General features: G+C 38.2%; 1 protein-coding gene across 8 annotated transcripts in view; it reads left to right on the forward strand.

Moving 5' to 3' along the window:
* The window catches only part of armc8 (armadillo repeat containing 8), a 276,158-nt gene that overhangs the window by 217,062 nt on the left and 35,706 nt on the right, over window positions 1-23,390 (forward strand). For all 8 annotated transcript variants that reach the window (XM_039756304.1, XM_039756308.1, XM_039756310.1 and 5 more), the window contains one exon: window positions 8,246-8,395. In XM_039756304.1, coding sequence (XP_039612238.1) covers window positions 8,246-8,395 — 150 coding nt within the window. The remainder of the gene's footprint in view (window positions 1-8,245; window positions 8,396-23,390) is intronic.

Genomic DNA, 23,390 nt, shown 5'->3' on the forward strand with positions numbered 1-23,390 from the left:
AGAATGGGTCGACTGATTCAAGCTGATAGAAGATCAACTTTGACTGAAATAACCACTTGTTACAACCGAGGTATGCAGCAAAGCATTTGTGAAGCCACAACATGCACAACCTTGAGGCGGATGGGCTACAACAGCAGAAGACCCCACCGGGTACCACTCATCTCCACTACAAATAGGAAAAAGAGGCTACAATTTGCACAAGCTCACCAAAATTGGACAGTTGAAGACTGGAAAAATGTTGCCTGGTCCGATGAGTCTCGATTTCTGTTGGGACATTCAAATGGTAGAGTCAGAATTTGGCGTAAACAGAATGAGAACATGGATCCATCATGCCTTGTTACCACTGTGCAGGCTGGTGGTGGTGGTGTAATGGTGTGGGGGATGTTTTCTTGGCACACTTTAGGCCCCTTAGTGCCAATTGGGCATCGTTTAAATGCCACGGGCTACCTGAGCATTGTTTCTGACCATGTCCATCCCTTCATGACCACCATGTACCCATCCTCTGATGGCTACTTCCAGCAGGATAATACACCATGTCAGAAAGCTCGAATCATTTCAAATTGGTTTCTTGAACATGACAATGAGTTCACTGTACTAAAATGGCCCCCACAGTCACCAGATCTCAACCCAATAGAGCATCTTTGGGATGTGATGGAACGGGAGCTTCGTGCCCTGGATGTGCATCCCACAAATCTCCATCAACTGCAAGATCCTATCCTATCAATATGGGCCAACATTTAAAGAATGCTTTCAGCACCTTGTTGAATCAATGCCACGTAGAATTAAGGCAGTTCTGAAGGCGAAAGGGGGTCAAACACCGTATTAGTATGGTGTTCCTAATAATCCTTTAGGTGAGTGTAAGTACGTACATCGGTTTTGGTTAGCGCAGGGAAGCCACCTACCAAATGTCGTGAAGATGGGGGTCAGCCTTCTACCTACACAGGAAGTTGGAAAATTAGTGACGTTGGAAAGTTCAATATGGATGCCGACACTGGTGTCATACCATCGAAATAAGTACGTACATCAGTTTCGGTTAGCGCCGGGAAGCCGCCTACTAAATTTCGTAAAGATGGGGCCATAAATAAGAAAGTTCAACATGGTGGACATTGTCGACCGTTATGACCGTTAAGTGTAGAATTTCGAAATTAAACCTGCTTAACTTTTGTAAGTAAGCTGTAAGGAATAAGCCTGCCAAATTTCAGCCTTCTACCTACACGGGAAGTTGGAGAATTAGTGATGAGTGAGTGAGTGAGTCAGTCAGCGAGTGAGTCAGTGAGGGCTTTGCCTTTTATTAGTATAGATATCACTTTCATGATGAAATGCATTAAAATATGTATGTTACATTTTACAGAAAAATCGTTAACTTTGTTTAAATAATGAATACTGCTAATAATTACACACGGCGTGGTGGCAGAGCAGTAGAGCTGCTGTCTCGCAGGGAGTCCCGTCTCTTGTGATCCCTGCCTGGAGTTTGCATGTTTTCCTGGTGAGTTTCCACAGTGTGCTTAGTTTTCCATCCAAAGCCAAGAAGGTTTGGGGGTTTGGTGAAGCTACAATGACATTAGTGTGTGTGTGCTTGTGTTCACCTTCGGATGAGCTGATGCCTCATCCAGGAATTTTGTTTCTGTCATACGCCGATGCTGCTGGAATGGGCGCATCCCCTGATTGATGGATGTAATCATTAAACACCCTTTTCAGAGATATTGTGGAAAGGTGTCCTCGGAATTTAATGGATGTTTCGGGCACATGCGTCGCATCGCGTGAAGTATAAACCTGACCTTGGGCGCCTTTCTTTTCATCTGAAAATCATTTTAGGGCTTATTTTCGGAGTAGGTCTGTATGTGGGTGTGTGTGTGTATGATAAATATATTTTATATATATATATATATATATATATATATATATATATATATATATATATATATATATATAGCCTTCCCCAGACCACATGGGGCGGGACGACCACCCTGGTTCCTTTGGGAGCCACGGGTACAGAGCTTTGAAGCTCTACCTGTAGGGGCCCGTGGTCACCGGCAGGGGGCGCCCCGTGCCTAAAATGCCCTGGACCTCAGCACTTCCGCCACCCGGAAGTTCTAGTGGGAAGAGGAGCAGGGACACCTGGAGTGCTTCCGGGGATACAGCCGGCACTTCTGCCACACAGGGGCGTGTCAGTGTAAGATTGCTTGGAAGCACCTGGAGCCCATCCGGGTGATTATAAAAGGGGCCGCCTCTCTTCATTCAATGGCTGGAGTCAGGAGTGCAGATGATGACGTCTCTGGTGGAGGCAAGGAAGCGGCCTGAAGAGAAGTGAAGGCATTTTGTTGTGGCTAGGACTTTGGGGGTTTTGAGGTGCACTTTAACTTGTAAATATATATAATAAACATGTTGAGGGTGATTTAAACATGTCCGCCTGTCTGTGTCCGGGCCGGCTTCCACAAAAATATATATATATATATATATATATATATATATATATATATATATATATATATATACTGTGTATATATATAATAAATATTTTTTTTTTTTTTTTTTGTAGCGAAGATTCTTATGGGAAGTGTATCGGAGTAAAAGTATACTTTTCACTTAGGGAATATAGTGAAGTGAAACTTGTCAGAAATATATAAACTCAAGTAAAGTACTGATCCTCCCAAAAAATACTTAAGTACTATAATGAAGAATTATTACTTCATTACATTACAACACTGCAAATTAATGGATTAAATTGCCCTCTGAGACAAATAGGCGATATGAGTCATAATGTCTTAACACATAATATATCTGTCCCAAATCTGCCTAATCCAGTTCAGCGTTGTTGGGTGGTGGAGCCTTTCTTGGCAACATTGAGGACAAGACATGGACCAACGCTGGATAGGGCTTCAGTCCATGTCAAGGCACACTGAAGTATATATCTACATTCTAAAAATACTAATTTAGAGGCTATTGTGTGTGTGTTTGTGTTTACTTGGTAAAGGTTTTTAACTTGAGAATGAATGGATTGAATCTTATGAACATTTATGGACAGCTTGCACTCATTATCTGATCAGATTTTGGGTAAATTTGAATTATTTAGCTTTGTTCTTTTAAAGTTAAAAGTTGCTCGGTTGTTCATACATTTTGTTTAAAGAAAAACTTTTGTAATTTTCTGTTCAGTTTAAACCATGAACTACAAGCTTTTAAAATGAACATTTTTTACCTATAAACACCTAAACTCTGCAAAATACCATTGATTTAATCTGATGCTTTTGTTATAGTATCAAAATGTATGTTTCTGTTAGGTAATTTTTTGTTGTTTAAAAACTTTTTCCTACTTTGAGTTTTAAACCAGGGGCACAACTAACTATTTTTATTTTAAGGAGGTGTGCAAGATTTGTTTTTTGGCCCCCTTTCATTTAATGAAGTGAAACATTTATAGCCGTCAAAAACTGTACCTAAGGACATGGGCACTGACTCATCATAAACATTGACAAGGTGGAGGACAAAAATATTTTAGGCTTACAACATTGATAATAATCCACCAATAATAATAGTAATCATCCTCATCATCACCATGAAGCTGGCATAACATAGGAAACACAGACTCTGCAAAAGGTAAACAAATCATTAAGACTAGATAACTGCAACTCTTGGCTAAGGGGTAATTTAAATTAAAGTGTAACCATCTCACAAATAGGCTTACAGTTAAAACTTGTACTAAAACTAAACATGGATTTGATTGTTTTAGAGAAATATGAAATGCCAAAAAAAAAGAAAAAAAAAAAAGTCTGCCAAAAAGACCTGATTGCTATGTATTTTCTGAAGTGTTGTGCCTTACACATGTACTTTTCTGAGAGAGTCTTGCAGTTAGTCACTGATGTAATCCAATGTTCCCCTCAACATTCTGGTATTGTCAAACTGCTCTTTTGCATGATCCTCCTCTACGTCTTCTTTCCATCAGTAATGACTCCTCTCTCATGTCTTCGGGTTTCTATGTATGAATTTGACAATGAAATTTCAACTCAAAGCATGTTTGAGCACTTGCAGATAACCAGTACTGTAAACAGTTTAAGACTTGGCATGTAAGCAGTAAGCATGTCACTGGTTTTCTTGATTGTCTTTTAAGTAATTTCTGTCTGAAAATGTATTTTTTATTAATTTTGCAGGTTAAGGTTATATATGTATCAATACAGAGGAGGAGGAGAATTGATTCATTAACTAATTGATCAAATTTAGGCCAAAAAAATGAAATTCCAAATATTTCATATTTTTAGTAAAAAAAAATAATTGAAAGAAAGTAAACAGATATGACTTTAAAGTAAACTATGATATAAACCGTAAACTTCAGTGGTATTGCATCTTACATATAATTTGGTGAATTTATACTGAAATTTATACCGTGTACTGTATTCTTGTGCTAAATATGGAGAAAGTATTTTTGTTTTGAGTATGTAAAAAAAAATTAAATTGGGGAGATACAATGAGTGCTGTGTTTGTTCTTTTATTTATTCATTTGGTACAATTTTTTTTTACCACAAATCAGAGATGAACTACCACAGATATGAGTCAGAGATGCATTTCTACTGGTTTCTTGTAGCTATGTATTAAGCTCATTTTTAATGAAACAAATCCACTTGTCTTATTTTCCTCAATCTGATATACTGAGGTTCTCAGCTCCTACTACAAATTAAAAATAGTGTTGGAGAAGTAGACAGTGTCACGTCTGCATCTGATGACAACTGTTACTTAATTTTTCATTTTTTCCTTTGGTTGGATAAAGAAGGAGCACTCTTTTCAAAATCAGTACAATTTCCAGGCACTTTTTCCCACATTTGAATGATGAGAAAGTTTCACAAACAATCCGCTTAATCACTTAAGTTACTGATGATTAGATCATTTGCAGGAATACTAGCATACATATGTAAGTACACTATGACAGTTGTCACACTGGTTTGTAAATTGTGATGTGTTGCATGTTAATTAGCATATGCAAGTAAGAATTTCATGATTATTCTGTTCATGTGACCGTAATAATCTGAAAAAAATGGGAAAACTTCTGGGTCAGCTGTTTTAGATTTGTAACTGTGCTTTCTTCATGTAGATACTAGTGTTGTATTGATACTAAAATTTTACTTGGGCCCAAAAGCTGGTATCGGTATCAAAGTACAGTTACCAAAATAGTAATGAAGCGAATAAGACAACTCCCCATGACCCTATTTTACCGTCATACTCCTTCCCCAATTGGGTCACACAATCGCTACTGTACCCAATACACTGCACAAATGTGTATTGAACCTTGTGTGCCACATAAACACGCACCTCCATACTTTGCTGCAGGCTATGGTTTCCTTTTGGATTCTCAAGTATGTCAAAATTTGCTCTTCCCTGTAGAGTCCACAGCATGTTGAAGACAAGAAGGGGAAAGGTATGGTGGTTTGTTCAACATGAAGTCTAAAGTGTGCTGAAAGGAATGTGATGGCTTATGGGAATTGTGCACATAACATTTTCAATTTAGAACCGAGTTTTGAAATGACAACTCATCTCCACACACTGGAATTTTCACATTGTTTTCAAAAAGATCCATGTCCATGCTAAAATGCCTTAAAACACATATGACCTAGACCTTCACCAAAATCGGGAATGTGTGCTTTGGTGGAAAACTACACAAAGGTACTATGAAGTGAAAAATGCAAAGTCCAGTGGAAATCATATTCCTGTTTGCTTTTAAAACTATTAGCACATGCAGGACTTTGATAGCATGTTTACAGGAAAAAAAAAAAAGAAAAATTCTTTCAAGGAACCGCAGCAAATTGCTCCATGTCACGTTATTGCGCGGATTACAGTTGAAAGTAAAAAATCTTAAGAATTGTTTGTCTTGTCATTAAATGAAAACACTGCAAATGTTAAAGCAACACTTTTTTTTTTAATAAAAGTGTTTAACTCTGTTTGTGAGAGAGTTGAATGCATGGAGTCTACAGCAATCAAAATGCATCTTGTACCAAACATTTGCAAAACTAACTCAATAGGGGAACATATACATAAATAAATAAATTTGTATGTGCCTGTATCTATATCTATCTTCACTTTACTGTATTGTGCAATCGTGTTTCTCCTTGTCTTGTGATATTATGAGCTTGGTTGCATTCTACTGCTGTCCACTTCGTTAAGTGCCTTGTTCGTTAAGTGCCTTGTTATTAATTTAGCTGTGGAATTCACTCCTCCTTACTGAACAGATTTAGTTTAAGTTATAAATGTTGATTAGAGGCCGTCAGCTGATTTATTTACATTCTGATTTTTTTTTTACAGGGCTCTGAATTTTTCACTTAGTTTAATGCCACTAGCAACAGGGTTCATCACAAAACAATAGCGACTCATGAATTATTTGACTTATACAAATGTATACAGCATTCAAACTTAACAAAATGCAATTTAGATGCATATGGGTATGCAGCACATCAGGCGCCATGGAAAGCATCTCTATTATGCCTGCTATGTTGGAAAATGTTTTTCTTTTTTGTCAGTCTAGCGCCACAGTCTCATCACCTCACAAGCTCGTCTATCAATTTCCTTTTTTCTTTCCCTTTCTTATACACATCTTTGCTATATATCTTTTCAAGCTGAATGTTTAATAGTTTGTGAGATGGGTGTTGAGGAAAACATATTTTCATGCCACAGAAATAAAAGCTGTCTATGATGCATCAATGGAGTTGTTTCACATACTGTTGCAATAAACAATGTGAAAAATAGCGTCAAGCATATCACTCAGCACAGATCTCAAACTGGAATGAATTTTTGTAATGTTACTACACAATCAAGTGACAACCCATAGTTTTAAGAAATGCTCCTCTAGTACATTAAAGGGGCAGGGGAGGGTTTGTCCTTCGTGGAGTCTATAGCACATTGGAGATTGAAAGAATGAGGAGCCAAGCTCAAGGTCTTTCAGAAATACTTTTTACTTCTTCCAAAATTGGCAAAATGTTGGTATCATACCATTTTAAAACTGTTTTTTTTTTTTTTTTTTGGTACTTTTTTAGTACTGGAATACCACTCAGACCTAATAAGTACTTCTGCCAGTTACTGACTGGTAAATTCATTGTTTGGCTGCTGGATATCCATGTCAGTAACTTTTTTTGTTACTTGAAGGCCATGCAGCCCACTTTTTCATTTTGCTTTTATTCATGCAGGTCTTTTGTAAATAATTTATTATCAGGCAGTCTGGTTTTCTTGATTAAAATTGTTTTCCTTGCCACTTTGTTTTAAAGACTTTGTCCAATTTTGTATTTGATCAGCCTTTTGCCTGCACTTGTTCACATCACAATTTTTAATTTGTTTCAAAAATTTGAACGAATAGCTTTAGACTTTTATTTGTATGTTTTTGTATATCTCAGCAATTGGGCCAGCCTTATCAATTCCACCTCTAAACACTGAGGAGAATTGCACTTTTTTTCCTCTTCTGTGGTTAACAAAATATATCCTCCACAATACTTTTCTGTAATGGCTCAGTGTAAGTATGAACACATTGATAATCCAGAAAATTTTGGTGACAGGGTATGCTTGGAGAATGTGAGTATAATAGAAAGATTATTAGATAATATCTCAAATATTTAATAATTTTGAAACTGAGTATCTGAAATTTTCTTCACTCATTATGTGTAGTTGAGTATGTTCATATCTTGTATATTCTTTTCTCTGTACATTCTTTTCATACTCACTTTAAAACATCAGGGTTTTGCAAAGGGGATACTCACATGTAGTTTTCTTTGTGGTTGTGTTTATAGTTACTGCCTTGTATAAGATTTTAAAAATTGAAAGTTTAACCATTGAATTAAAGACCCAAAGTTTGTAATGACCCAGACAGTCTTGTTTGTGATGTTCTCTGTTACATGTTTTACTGTGACAATAAGAGCAGACTTCCTTTAAAATTATAAAGCAAAGCAAAAAGATAATGTAAGTCACAATGAAACTTAAAGTAACACGTTTACAGCAGCCTTCACTTCAAGTCCATGGCATTTAATTTAATGCATTGACAATGTGGTTATCCCTTTACTATAAAATTTAGAGTATACTAAATGTGTGTGAGCATCTTAAATTTTGAAAATAGTAAGAATAAGAAAAGCATATAACACTATGTATTCAAGTTGCTCTGCTGCCTTTTGCGTCTTGTTAAAATAGTACATTTTTCTGAAAACAAAAGTAATTCAAATGTCTTAATGTTGATGATCATTTCTTGATTTAATTTTTGCGGTTATTTTATGTTATTTTTCCCCAGAATATGGCGTTCCAGGCTGAACAAAAAACTAAAATGGATATTCTGCGAGCACTAAGCACAGAGCAACTATTTAGACTGCTGTCTGACCCTGATGTAAATGTATTAATGAAGACATTGGGGCTCCTGAGGAATCTGTTATCAACACGGCCGGTTAGTATGACTAGATGTGTAAGTTGTAATTACTGAGTAGTTGCTATATATTTTACTGTAGGTTTTCATGTATTTACTACATACATTTTAGTTAATGTATTCATTATATACAGTACTGTAGACAAATATAATATTTTGTTTTATGATTGATTTTAGTTTTACAGTATCAACAGTAAAATGTTAAATGTTTACACTTTGATAATGCCTTTAGTATAATAGTATAATAGAAGAAAATTAAATAACTAAATACTGTATAAACTTTTCATTGTCATACTGTAGACTGGTGCTTTGTCCAGGGTTGGATATTGTCTGTAGCTCAATGCTGTCACAATGGGCACCTGATAACTGTGACCCCGTACTGGATAATCAGATATGAAAATGCATAAATGAATGGAAGATTTGTTTTAGTAATATTGTTTTTGCTGTGATTCCATTATTGAAATTACAGAGGGATCCACTTACATTTTGCAAGCTTAATTTAACCTCCTTAGTGTTACATTTTTATTAAATCCCATCTTTTTACTGTAAAATGTGCAAAACACTAAAAGTACAAAGTCAGAAGTGTGGAAAGTATAATAATGAGACAAGTAATAATTATGAATAATAATAGTAATATAGACAGTACACTGTACATTTTTTAATATATAAATTGTAGCTTAACTGTACTATTTTACATAGTAAAGGCAAAAACATTTGATATCAACATACCCAAACAAAATTAATTTCTTGAAATTAAAAGGCGTGCACAGATCGTAAGCGTATAAACCCTAAATGTAATGTTTGAAATAAATATCAAATCAGATTTCTTTTAATTGTTTGCCAGTATTCGTAGTAAAGTACATTAAAACAATTTGCCTGCGTCTGTGTTTTTCCACAAGCATGGGTCCATACGTAGTGTTTTGCGAATGTTTTCAGAGTCAGACCCTTTAAAATTCTATTGTTACTTGACTGTAATTAGGATTTCTATTGCCTGCCCACATGCACAATATAAATTATTTGTCAGCAAATTTCTTAATGGCAATAAAGCAAATGTGTTTTATGTATAAGCAGTATGACTCCTGTGCTCTGGTGGCTCTCACTTTTAATACTTGAAAGAAACTGCCCCCACAAAGATGTGGTATGCATTATCATTGGCCACTTGTGATATACATCATCATTGGCCACTATCTGTGTAATATTATTATTCTTATCACTTACTTTTCATTATTTATTATTATTATTTGAAGTCTAAAATCAAGCCTGTAGTGTGGGCTTTGGATTTCAAACCCTGAGATTGTGGGCTCAAATCCTGTTACTAACTACTACTCACACTAAAGACAGTATAGTCAGGACGAGGTCTATAGTTTGCATTCTGAAATATCAACATTACGGTCAAACAGATCATATGGAGCTTAAGGAAATATTCAACAACAACAAAGTTATTGTATGGTGTTAGTTGGTAAGAATTTGTAAACCTGCAGGTTTGGTTTCCCATTCACTGATTCCATGTTTGCATGAGCACATCTATTAAGTAGCTTGTGTTTTAATACTATAAATAATGTATATGTTTTAAATGTATTGTTCTGATTATTATTATTTTTTAGAATCTGCCAAGGTGTCTTATGATATGAGTTTTCATGGCAATTGTTTATGAATATAGTATTGTGTTTTTTGTTTTTTTTTTCTTTCTCAAAAGTATTGCCTGCTACAGTTGGTAACATTGTATGTTCCATTCTTCTAGTGACAGCTATTGAAGAAGAGGTTAGGCATGCATGTCAAGTGACAAAATTGAACAGATGTTATAGGTGTACATTTAATCCTGCAGTGATTACTGCAGCAAGCAAAAAGCAAATGTTGTGGATGGTAGAGTTGTATAGCCAAAAAGAAAAGAGTGTGCTGCACACAATCCAGTAACAGAAATCTATAAATAAAGCAAATGTTTAGTTTTAATCCAATTATTTGCTATAGATAATTTGAAACAGTGAGATTGAGTGATGCAAAGGTCAGTGTTTATACCTTCAGATTTTTAGGCCTTGGCTTGAGGGTTGATATTATTTATTTTATAGCACATGACATACAAAATATTTTTTGTTAATTAAGAAGTATTACTGACTCATTTTCAGTATTCAGTGTTAAAACAGGTAATTATTCTTAGTTAAGCACACTCATTGATATCGACTAGTCCACATGACCAGGAACGAATATGCAGAATTCAGGCAGACCCAGTATACTTTAAGTAAAGTCAGGTTGAGTGACTTTATTGTTATACCATTCATACACATTATTGCAGCATGAAATAACGTTTTCCAGAACCACGGAGCAACATATATACATAAACACAGGACAATTGCAAGGCAGGTAAAAATCTATACTAAGAGTAATAAATAAATAATAACAACATATAATTAAAAACAACAGTAGTACTAAATGTAACAAATGTCTTGCCTATACATAAGATACTATGAGCAGAACTAAGGGCAGGGGGGCAGCACAGAGTTCAGACAAGGTGTAGAAGATGTTGCAGAACCTGACAGAACTGGTCTGAATGCTACAGTGCCTTCTGCCAAATATAGTTGGAACAAAGAGACCGTGTAAGGGGCGGGAGCAGTCCTTAACAATTTTATATATTTTGAGGATGCAACACTTTATAAATATGTTTTTAATGGAGGGCAGAGAAGTCCCAATGCTATTTTCTGCAGTGTGCTCTTATCTGTTTTAGGACCTTATGGTCCGAGACACTGCAGTTCCCAAATCAGTGATGCAGCTGGTCAGATAGCACTTAATAAAATGTGGTGAAAATGCTGCCGAAGGAGGTAGAGGTGCTGCTGCACCTTCTTGTCTATGGAGGTGATGTTAATTGACCAAGTAGGGTCAACTGCCAAATGCACACCAAGGAATTAGGAGCTCTTGACCAGTTCCACCACAGAGCCCTCATTCTGCTGTCGGGTGTGGAGAGCATGAGCCTTCCTGAAGTCAACAATTATCTGGTCAACATTAAGATACAGATTGTTGCATTTTCACCAATCTCCCAATCATTATATCTCCATTCTATAACCTGACCCACCACCATTATGCCATTTGCAAACTTAATTATGGTGTTCAATTGGTATGCTGCTGTTCAATCTTATATCAACAGGGTGAACTGAAATGCACCTAGTATGCCGCTTTTGGGGATACGGGGCACCAGTGCTTTGTGTAATGGTATTGGAGATGGTGTTTCTGATGCATACTGACTCTTTGTTAGGATGTCCAGCATCCTGTTGCATAGGAAGTGCAAACTCATTTTCCCTATGACCTTTGAGGGATGATGGTGTTAAAAGCTGAACTATAGTCAATGAAGCCATTCCAGCATCAGTGTTTCTCTTGTCCAGATGAAGAGTAGATGATATGGCATCTACAGTAGAATGGTTCAGGCGATAGACAAGCTGGAGAGGGTCTTGTGATATGGGAAATCCGGCTTTCAAATGCCTCTTAAAGAATGTTATGATAACAAGGGTGAGAGCTATAGGGCAGTAATCATATATATGTGTGTGTGTATATATATGTGTATATATATATATATATATATATATATATATATATATATATATATATATGAACACTCTAGACGAGAACAGGCCATTCAGCCCAACAAAGCTCGCCAGCCCTATCCACTTATTTCTTCCAAAAAAACATTCCCCAACGTCTTACTGTCTACCAGACTACTTGGTAGCTTATTCCAAGTGTCTGTCGTTCTTTGTGTAAAGAAAGACGTACTATTGTTTGTGCGAAATTTACCTTTAACAAGTTTTCAACTGTATCCCCGTGTTCTTGATGAACTCATTTTAAAATAACCGTCTCAATCCACTGTACTAATTCCCTTCATCATTTTAAACACTTCAATCATGTCACCTCTTCATCTTCTTTTGCTTAAACTGTATGGGCTCAACTCTTTTAATCTTTCCTCATAATTCAATCCCTATAGCCCTGGAATCAACCTAGTCGCTCTTCTCTTGACCTTTACTAGTGCTGCTATGTCCTTTTTGTAGCCTGGAGACCAAAACTGCACACAGTACTCAAGATGATGCCTCACCAGTGCATTATAAAGGTTGAGCATAACCTCCTTAGACTTGTACTCCACACATCGTGCTACATAACCCAACATTCTGTTAGCCTTCTTAATGGCTTCTGAACACTGTCGGGAAGCCGATAGCTTAGATTCCACTATGACTCCTAAATCCTTCTTATAAGGTGTACTTTTGATTTTCCGACCGCCAATTGTGTATTCAAACCTAACATTTTTACTTCCTATGTGTAATACTTTACATTTACTGACATTTAAATTTGCTATCCTTCTGTAATGATATAACAGATTCCAAATTATCTGCTAATCCACCTATCTTGGTATCATCTGCAAGCTTAACCAGCTTATTACTTATACTAGCAAAATACCCGCGCTTCGCAGCAGAGAAGTAGTGTGTTAAAGAAGCAATGAAAAAGAAAAGGAAACATTTTGAAAATAACGTAACCTGATTGTCAATGTAATTGTTTTGTCACTGTTATGAGTGATGAGTGTTGTTGTCTTATATATATATATATATATATATATATATATATATATATATATATATATATATATATATATACACACACATATATACACAAATACATATATATATATATATATATACATACACACACACACATATATAAACATATATATACATATACATACATATCTACATATATACACACACAGCTATTTCGTATCAGTGCAATACGCTGTTTGTTAAAACGGTTGACTCCCGCTCTTACGTGCAATAACAAATCAAATCATTCAGTTGTCTTTGCTCATATGTCATTTTAGAGCTGGACGCCTGGCATCTTTTTGGCCACAAGTTCGTTTCTGTTTGGTGTGAGGTTCTGTGTTGTGGAGATTCTCAGGATGGATTGCAGGTGCTCATCAGTGAGGCGACTCCTATGTGCTGTTTTGTTAGTCTTTATCACTGAGAAGAGCTTCTCAAACAGATATGTGCTACCAAACACGCACAAGGTTCGAGCCGCATGTAGACGGACTTTTTTTGTTCTTCAAAGTCACCAAAGCGCCGTGCAAACTCAGTGCGCAATAACTCTAGCTTCGCAATAACTTGCAGCATCATAAGCTACACTTGATTAACACGGTAAGTGTTCGACAAGGCAGCTGAAGCACTGCATTATGGGATCTGTAGTTTATTGTGTTACCAGCGCTTCATATACCCGGGCCATTAATAACAATAATACAGTATATAAAATGATCTCGCGGGCGGATATAATTACGCCGGGCGGATGTGGCCCGGCCCTTGAGTTTGACACATATGGACTAAATAGAACTTGAAAAGATATATTTTTTCAAATGTGATCGCGCAATTCAGATAGAGTTGACGCGCACTACAGCCTGCATGCCTCAATGAGTCATCCTCCCTCGCTCTTACTTTTTACCGTTCATCTAATGAATACACTGAGTATGGCTTTACAAAAACAATCATTGATGGCGAATAAAGTATCCATTATTCGAGTATGTAGATCGGGATATATATATACATATATATATACCAGCGTATCAGCGAGAAGTAGTGTGTTAAAAAGCTAGAAAAGAAAAGGGAACATTTTAAAAATAACGTAACATGACTGTCAATATACAGTATTTGTTTTGTGAGTGTTACTGAGTGTTGCTGTCATCAAGGATTTGATTATCATTATTTCTTTCAATCAGGTTCGTATTTGTAGGATGTGTTGTGTTCAAGTTACATTCCGTGTTTGTCAATCGTTGTAAAGATGACAGGTTTCATTCATCGATTCATTTCTTACTGCATCAATAAACAGCTCGTCTTCTTCTTTATCTGAGACCTGACACACTGCATGCACGGGTTTTTTACACTGTCTTCCTTTAGCGGGACATTGACTTTTTCCAACGTGTGCTTTGTTTCGCAGTAGCTGGATTTATGAATATGCTTGTAGGTATCAGGCGCTTCATATTTTTGCTGCCTTTTCAATTGTGTAATTCGGTTTTGTTCAGCTCTTTGGAACTGTTGCTTTTATCTGTGCACTGCGTCAGTTCACGTGAGCCACTCGGTGTACATGCATCGGTTCCCAGCTGTGCTGGTGCCATCTCGTGCTATGTCCATGGCTGTATTTAATGTTACCTTAGTCCTGGCACTTAAAACTTTCTCTCGCAGTTTAAGCTGAGTTTGTGTCAAACACCACCCTGACCATCTCATCTTCCTCTCCATAAGCACAGTCCTTCACCCGTGAATATTTACCCGTGGCAGTTTGCTATTGGATTGCGCTGACGGACGGCCTTATATGGGCAGGCACTAAATTACAAACGCCAGCGCAGCCTGTCTATGAACTTAATTTAAAGTGTAGGTTTACATGTGCTTTGTTTCCGAAGTAGCAGAACTCATGAATATGGTTGTATATGTCACTCGCTCGCTTCTTATTGTTTAGCTGCCTTCTCAATTATATAATGCATGTTTTCTTCAGCGCTTTTTTGAGATCTTCCTGGTTTTCTATGTACTGCGTGATTAAGTGGGAGGCGTGATGATGTCACGAAACTCCGCCCCACGGCGTTGAAGCTCATCTCCATTACAGTAAATGGAGAAAACTGCTTCCAGTTATGACCATTATGCGTAGAATTTCGATATAAAACCTGCCCAACTTTTGTAAGGAAGCTGTAAGGAATGAACCTGCCAAATTTCAGCCTTCCTCCCACACGGGAAGTTGGAGAATTAGTGATGAGTCAGTGAGTGAGTGAGGGCTTTGCCTTTTATTACTATAGACTAGCAAAATACCCGCGCTTCGCAGCGGAGAAGTAGTGTGTTAAAGAAGCAATGAAAAGAAAAGGAAACATTTTGAAAATAACGTAACATGATTGTCAATGTAATTGTTTTGTCACTGTTGTGAGTGATGAGTGTTGTTGTCATATATATATATATATATATATATATTTACACACACACACAAACATATATATACATATCTATACATATACACATATATATACACACACACATATATACATACATATATATATCTACATATATACACATACATATACATACATACATACACATATATACACACAAATACATATATATATATATACATACACACACACATATATAAACATATATATACATATACATACATATCTACATATATACACACACAACTATTTCAGTATCAGTGCAATACACTGCTTGTTAAAACGGATAACTCCGCTCTTACGTGCAAGTCTGCGTGGATATTATGAACTATCGTATTTGTTCAAGTTCTATTTAAATTTTAAATAGAAGGAATTTTTATTTAGTCGACAGAAATATCTTTGGTAGGAATGGTAAAACAGACAGGAATATTATTCCTGAATAAATCAACTCAAACCTTAAACAACTTATAATATTTTGCTCTCCATAAAAATATATCCTGTCTAAATTATACAAGTTAGAAATAAAGTAAACATTAAAAGAACAAACATTCAAATTTCTTTACTCTTATGTAATTTTATATATAAAAATAAACTTAGATTTTAAATATCCCAAAAGATTTTGCTCTCCATAAAAATATATCCTGTCAAAAATTATACAAATTCAAATATGAACATGCTGCATAACAAAACCTGGAAATATAAATAAAATGTGTTCCTTTCAGCAATAACAAATCAAATCATTCAGTTGTCTTTGCTCATATGTCATTTTAGAGCTGGACGCCTGGCATCTTTTTGGCAACAGGTTCGTTTCTGTTTGGTGTGAGGTTCTGTGTTGTGGAGATTCTCAGGATGGATTGCAGGTGCTCATCAGTGAGGCGACTCCTGTGTGCTGTTTTGTTAGTCTTTATCACTGAGAAGAGCTTCTCACACAGATATGTGCTACCAAACATGCACAAGGTTCGAGCCGCATGTAGACGGACTTTTTGTTCTTCAAAGTCACCAAAGCGCCGTGCAAACTCAGTGCGCTCAGTTTATCAGCAAAGTGCGATTTGGGAACACCGTAGTGACGACTTGGTTTAACATTACTTGGCAACAGGGAAAGTGGGGCAAGTGGTTGTGTCTCCCATAAAAGCAGCTTCAATTGAAATCACTTTGTGATTGTGCACGGGTAAAACGTCCGCTGAAGTGTCAGATTCTTATTTAATTCTTCTGCTTTCTGTATCTTCTGCATTGCATTCAGGTCTTTCAGGTTACCCTGATGTTTTGTCTCATAGTGCCGTCTTAGATTAAATTCTGTAATTACAGCCACATTAGCTCCACAAATGAGACACACGGGTTCAGTAAACATATACTCAGCCTCCCATCGGTTTTAAAGGCTCTATTTTCAGAATCAACTTTTCTCTTCAGCATCGTGTGAGCTAGCTTCGCAATAACTTGCAGCATCATAAGGTAGACTTGATTAGCGCGTAAGTGTTGGCAAGGCAGCTGAAGCGCTGCATTATGGGATCTGTAGTTTATTGTGTTACCAGCGCTTCATATACCGGGCTTTAATAACAATAATACAGTATATAAAATGATCTCGGGCCGGATATAATTACGCCGGGCGGATGTGGCCCGGCCCTTGAGTTTGACACATATGGACTAAATAGAACTTGAAAAGATATATTTTTCAAATGTGATCGCAATTCAGATAGAGTTGACGCCACTACAGCCTGCATGCCTCAATAAGTCATCCTCCCTCGCCTTACTTTTTACCGTTCATCTAATGAATACACTGAGTATGGCTTTACCAAAACAATCATTGATGGCTAATAAAGTATCCATTATTCGAGTATGTAGATCGGGATATATATATATATATATATATATATATATATACCGCGGAGAAGTAGTGTGTTAAAAAGCTAGAAAAGAAAAGGGAACATTTTAAAAATAACGTAACATGACTGTCAATATACAGTATTTGTTTTGTGAGTGTTACTGAGTGTTGCTGTCATCAAGGATTTGATTATCATTATTTCTTTCAATCAGGTTCGTATTTGTAGGATGTGTTGTGTTCAAGTTACATTCCGTGTTTGTCAATCGCTGTAAAGATGACAGGTTTCATTCATCGATTCGTTTCTTACTGCATCAATAAACAGCTCGTCTTCTTCTTTATCTGAGACCTGACACACTGCATGCACGGTTATTTACACTGTCTTCCTTTAGCGGGACATTGACTTTTTCCAACGTGTGCTTTGTTTCCGCAGTAGTTGGATTTATGAATATGCTTGTATGTATCAGACGCTTCATATTTTTGCTGCCTTTTCAATTGTGTAATTCGGTTTTGTTCAGCTCTTTGGAACTGTTGCTTTTATCTGTGCACTGCGCCAGTTCACGTGAGCCACTCGGTGTACATGCATCGAAGGTTCCCAGCTGTGCTGGTGCCATCTCCTGCTATGTCCATGGCTGTATTTAATGTTACCTTAGTCCTGGCACTTAAAACTTTCTCTCGCAGTTTCGCTGAGTTTGTGTCAAACACCACCCTGACCATCTCATCTTCCTCTCCATAAGCACAGTCCTTCACCCGTGAATATTTAGTGGCAGTTTGCTATTGGATTGCCGCTGACGGACGGCCTTATATGGGCAGGCACTAAATTACAAACGCCAGCGGCAGCCTGTCTGTGAACTTAATTTAGTGTAGGTTTACATCGTGCTTTGTTTCCGAAGTAGCAGAACTCATGAATATGGTTGTATATGTCACTTTCGCCGCTTCTTATTGTTTGCTGCCTTCTCAATTATATAATGCATGTTTTCTTCAGCGCTTTTTGAGGTCTTCCTGGTTTTCTATGTACTGCGTGATTACGGGAGGCGTGATGATGTCACGAAAAACCCCACGGCGTTGAAGCTCATCTCCATTACAGTAAATGGAGAAAAACTGCTTCCAGTTATGACCATTACGCGTAAAATTTCGATATAAAACCTGCCCAACTTTTGTAAGGAATGAACCTGCCAAATTTCAGCCTTCCACCCACACGGGAAGTTGGAGAATTAGTGATGAGTGAGTGAGTGAGTGAGTGAGGGCTTTGCCTTTTATTAGTATAGATTCCTATCTAAATCATTTGTAGATATTAAAAATAGCAGCGGCCTTAGCACTGACCCCTGTGGAACACCACTTTTAACATTGGCCAGTTCTGATGAGGTTCCTCGCACCATCACCTTCCATTTCCTATATCTGAGACAATTCTGCACCCTTCTAAAAACATCACCCTAAAACTCCCACTTCTTTTTATTTGATGCCCAACCTCTCATGTGGCACCTTGTCAAATGCTTTCTGAAAGTCCAGATAAATAATGTCATATGCTCCACTTTGATTATATCCTTTTGTTGCCTCCTCATAGAATTCCAGCATGTTAGTAAAACACGACCTCCCTCTTCTGAACCCATGCTGACTGTTCAGAATAACTCCTGTCCTTGTCATGTGCTGCTCAATCTTATCCTTAATAATTCCTTCCATTAATTTTCCCTTGATGCATGTTAAGCTTTCTAGCCTGTAGTTGCTTGGATCTGCCCTGTCACCCTTTTTATATAATGGGATGATATTTGCTATTTTCCAGTCCTCTGGAATCTCTCCAGTACGCAGTTACTTCCTAAAAATATGTGTCAAGGGTTTATATATGTACTCGCTAAGAACTCAAGGGTAAATATTATCTGGTCCTTGTGATTTGTTTGATAACAGCTTATTTAACACTAGAATTACCAGAGCCTACGAAAAAACTCGTAATTCTGTCCCACCTTAAATCGCTTCTTAAACCCCTTCACACCTCTCCGCCAGCGTCCTTTGTCCTCTAATTGTGCTGATAAAGAGAAGCTAGGAGCAGCCGGCTATTCCATCCCCCCACCAATTTAGAACGTGCACGAACTTCTCTCAGCTCATGCCTTGATTGAGTATCTGGGAGTGAAGTGGAGTTTTAGAGTGGAAATAATAGATCGTTATTTGGAACACACGCATTTCATGTCTGTTCCGTTTCTACAGTAATCTGTGTAAACACATTGTTAAAACAGAAACGTTTTTATATTCTAGTAGTAGATGACAAAATGTAGGCATAAACTATATAATGTATGAAGCCTGAAGTCCAAATATCAAAGAAAAAGGTACAAATATAACACAACAATTGCGCTTTTATTCAAAAATATAACTGCAGAAACAAAAAGCCGCCTTAACATGCGACATTGACAGCCGTTTATTGTAACTGCCTCCGTGGTTCAATAGAATCAGTTCCGTTTGGGAATCAAAGGTGTGAGTTGATCCTGCACCCTCCGTTTTGAGAAGTAAATTGCTCTTAGTCTTACTATTTTAGAATAAAAGCATACATTTGATTTCAGTCTGTAACAGCCGGTGCAATTTATCTTTGTAAAGGTTAGCTTTTTTTTTTTTTTTATTCACTTTTGATTCCCTTAGTCGCGTTCAGAATCAATCCATACAACCCCATCTGACATGGCTGTTTTCACATAAAGACGCGCTATAGCTCTGCAGTGTACCATGGAATGGATTGATTCTGAACGCGACTGAGGGAATCAAAAGTAAATAAAAAAAAAAAAAAGCTAACCTTTACAAGGATCATAAATTGCACCGGCTACAGACGAAATCAAATGTATACTTTTATTCTAAATAGTAAGACAAGAGCAGTTTACTTCTCAAAGGAGCAGGATCGAACTTCGGCGACCTTTTGATTCCAACGGAACTGATTCTATTGAACCGGAAGCAGTGCCATACAAAGCGGCTGTCAATGTAAGCATGTTAGGCGGCTTTTGTTTCAGCAGTTATATTCTTAAATAAAACAGCACTTCTCCCTCTACAATTTCCAAATCCCTCAGTACCTCCTTAGTAGTCCTGTTTACCTCTGGGAGGTTATCCACTTGCTCACTTGTAAACACCTCAGAAAAATGTAAGTTTAGGGCATCTGCTATTTCATTGTCTGTATCTTTTAATTCCCCTTTACTATTTCTGATGAACTTGACCTCCTCCTTAACTGTTCTTTTACTACTAAAATACTGAAAGAATCTCTTGGGGTCTTCTTTGCCTTATCTGCTATATTCCTCTCCAACTGTCTTTTAGCCTCCCTGATATCCTTCTTAATGGTTGCCCTCATGTTCTCATACGCTGTATGATTCTTTTGCAGTCATTAGTCTTATATGCCTTATACAGCAGTTTTTCCTTTGCAACTTCTTTTTAAATCTTTATTAATCCATCGTGGAGTTTTTTTTAGTTTCCTATTAATTCCAAATTTAGGTATGTATCTGTCCTGCATTACATGTAAAACATTTTTAAACCTGTTCCACTGCTCCTTGACTGTCTCCACATTTAAAAGCTTATCCCAGTCTATCCTACTTAGACTTTGTCGCATCTGCTCAAAATTAGCCCTACCAAAGTTCAACTTAACAATTTTAGTCTTTGCATCTGTACTCTTACAAAATACTGAGAATTGTATTACATTATGGTCACTTGACCCTAGTGGTTCAATCACCTCTACACCCTCAATTCTATCCTGATTATTACAGAATACTAAATCCAGACAGGCTTCACCCCTTGTTGGTGCTTTAACATGCTGTGTTAAAAAACAGTCACTGATTACTTCTAAAAACTCCTGCTCTTGTACTCCTCCATCTGCAAGGTTATCCCAGTTAATATTTGGATAATTAAAGTCCCCCATGACTATAATATCCCCCTGTAAACTTGCCTTTTTGATATTACTAAAAAGATGTGTGTTGAAATTACTGTCTGAATTGGGTGGTCTATAACACACTCCTAAAATAAGACCTTTTCCCTAATATTTTCCAGGCGAAGCCACATGTCCTCACTAAGATGGGGCTCATCATCCAACTGAAGATGACTTACATTTAAATCCTGTTTGGCATAAACAGCAACCCCACCTCCTTTTCTGTTCTGTCTATCCTTCCTAAAAATGTGTATCCCTCTATGTTACACTCATCCCCATCTTTGTTATTTAGCCAGGTTTTCATTATTGCTATAATATATAATTATGCTCTGCTACATACAACTCCAACTCACTTACCTTATTTTTGATACTTCTAGCATTAAGGCAAGCTATTTTTAATGTGTTACTCCTTCTACATTTATGTTTGCTTAGAATTTACATTACTATGCATTTTTATTTCTACACCATTGTTTGTTCTTCCATGTATAGATCTAAATCTGGCCTGTCCTAAACTTCCTGCCCCCATTCCCTAGTTTAAACAATCCTCGACTAGCCTACACATACGCCTCCCCAATACATTGGTGCCCCTCCAGTTCAGATGTAACCCGTCATGGCGGAACAGGTCCCATCTGTTCCAAAAGGAGTCCCAATGCCCCATAAACCTATACCCTTCTACCCTGCACCAAGATTTGAGCCATGCGTTAAGCCTTCTAATCTCCTCAATCTTACCTGGACTGGCGCTGCACAGGCAGAACTTTGGAGAAGACTACCTTGTCAGTTCTCCTGCTCAGCTTGGCACCTAACTCCTTGAATTTGGATCGCAGAACTGACAGACTACCCTTATGTATGTCATTTGTTCTAACATGGACAATGACAAGTGGATCTGTTCCCGCTCTGGCCAAGAGCCTATCCACCCTTCCAGGGAGGTCTTCCACAAGGCAACACACCGTGCGAGACTCTCTCTCTCTGGAGCACACCTGCGCTTCAATCCCCCTAATGATTGAGTCCCCAACTATCATTACCTCTCTCTTTTTGGGAACTGGTTTTGAGGTGGCCCGTTGGGGCTCCTCATCCCTGCCTACCACCTCAGAATTATCAGAGACACCGTCCAGCTCCACAAGGACATGATAACAGTTTGACACTTCTAATTGTCTAATTCCACCTGTCTAAACCTTCCACAAGGACAACCATCTCTGCAGCAATCCACTAATCAGGCCTGTATGGTAGTGGCCAGACGGAAGCCAATCCTTAGTAAAAGGCACATGGCAGCCCGCCTGGAGTTTGCCAAAAGGCACCTGAAGGACTCTCAGACCATGAGAAACAAAATTCTCTGGTCTGATGAGACAAAGATAGAACTCTTTGGTGTGAACGCCAGGCGTCACGTTTGGAGGAAACCAGGCACCGCTCATTACCAGGCCAATACCATCCCTACAGTGAAGCATGGTGGTGGCAGCATCATGCTGTGGAAATGAGGGAATGATGACTGCAGCAATGTACAGAGACATCCTGGATGAAAACCTCCATCCATCCATCCTCTTCCGCTTATCCGAGGTCGGGTCGCGGGGGCAGCAGCTTAAGCAGAGAGGCCCAGACTTCCCTCTCCCTGGCCACTTCTTCCAGCTCTTCCGGGAGAATCCCAAGGCGTTCCCAGGCCAGCCGGGAGACATAGTCCCTCCAGCGTGTCCTGGGTCTTCCCCGGGGCCTCCTCCCAGTTGGACGTGCCCGGAACACCTCACCAGGGAGGCGTCCAGGAGGCATCCTGATCAGATGCCCGAGCCACCTCATCTGACTCCTCTCGATGCGGAGGAGCAGCGGCTCTACTCTGAGCCCCTCCCGGATGACTGAGCTTCTCACCCTATCTTTAAGGGAAAGCCCAGACACCCTGCGGAGGAAACTCATTTCAGCCGCTTGTATTGGCGATCTCGTTCTTTCGGTCACTACCCATAGCTCATGACCATAGGTGAGGGTAGGAGCGTAGATCGACTGGTAAATTGAGAGCTTTGCCTTACGGCTCAGCTCCTTTTTCACCACGACAGACCAATGCAGAGCCCGCATCACTGCGGATGCCGCACCGATCCGCCTGTCGATCTCACGCTCCATTCTTCCCTCATTCGTGAACAAGACCCCGAGATACTTGAACTCCTCCACTTGGGGCAGGATCTCTCCCCCAACCCTGAGAGGGCACTCCACCCTTTTCCGGCTGAGGACCATGCTCTCGGATTTGAAGGTGCTGATTCTCATCCCAGCCGCTTCACACTCAGCTGCGAACCGATCCAGAGAGAGCTGAAGATCACGGCCTGATGAAGCAAACAGGACAACATCATCTGCAAAAAGTAGTGACCCCATCCTGAGTCCACCAAACCGGACCCCTTCA

Source organism: Polypterus senegalus, chromosome 6 (genome assembly GCF_016835505.1).
Source record: "Polypterus senegalus isolate Bchr_013 chromosome 6, ASM1683550v1, whole genome shotgun sequence".
Taxonomy (NCBI): Eukaryota; Metazoa; Chordata; class Cladistia; order Polypteriformes; family Polypteridae; genus Polypterus; species Polypterus senegalus.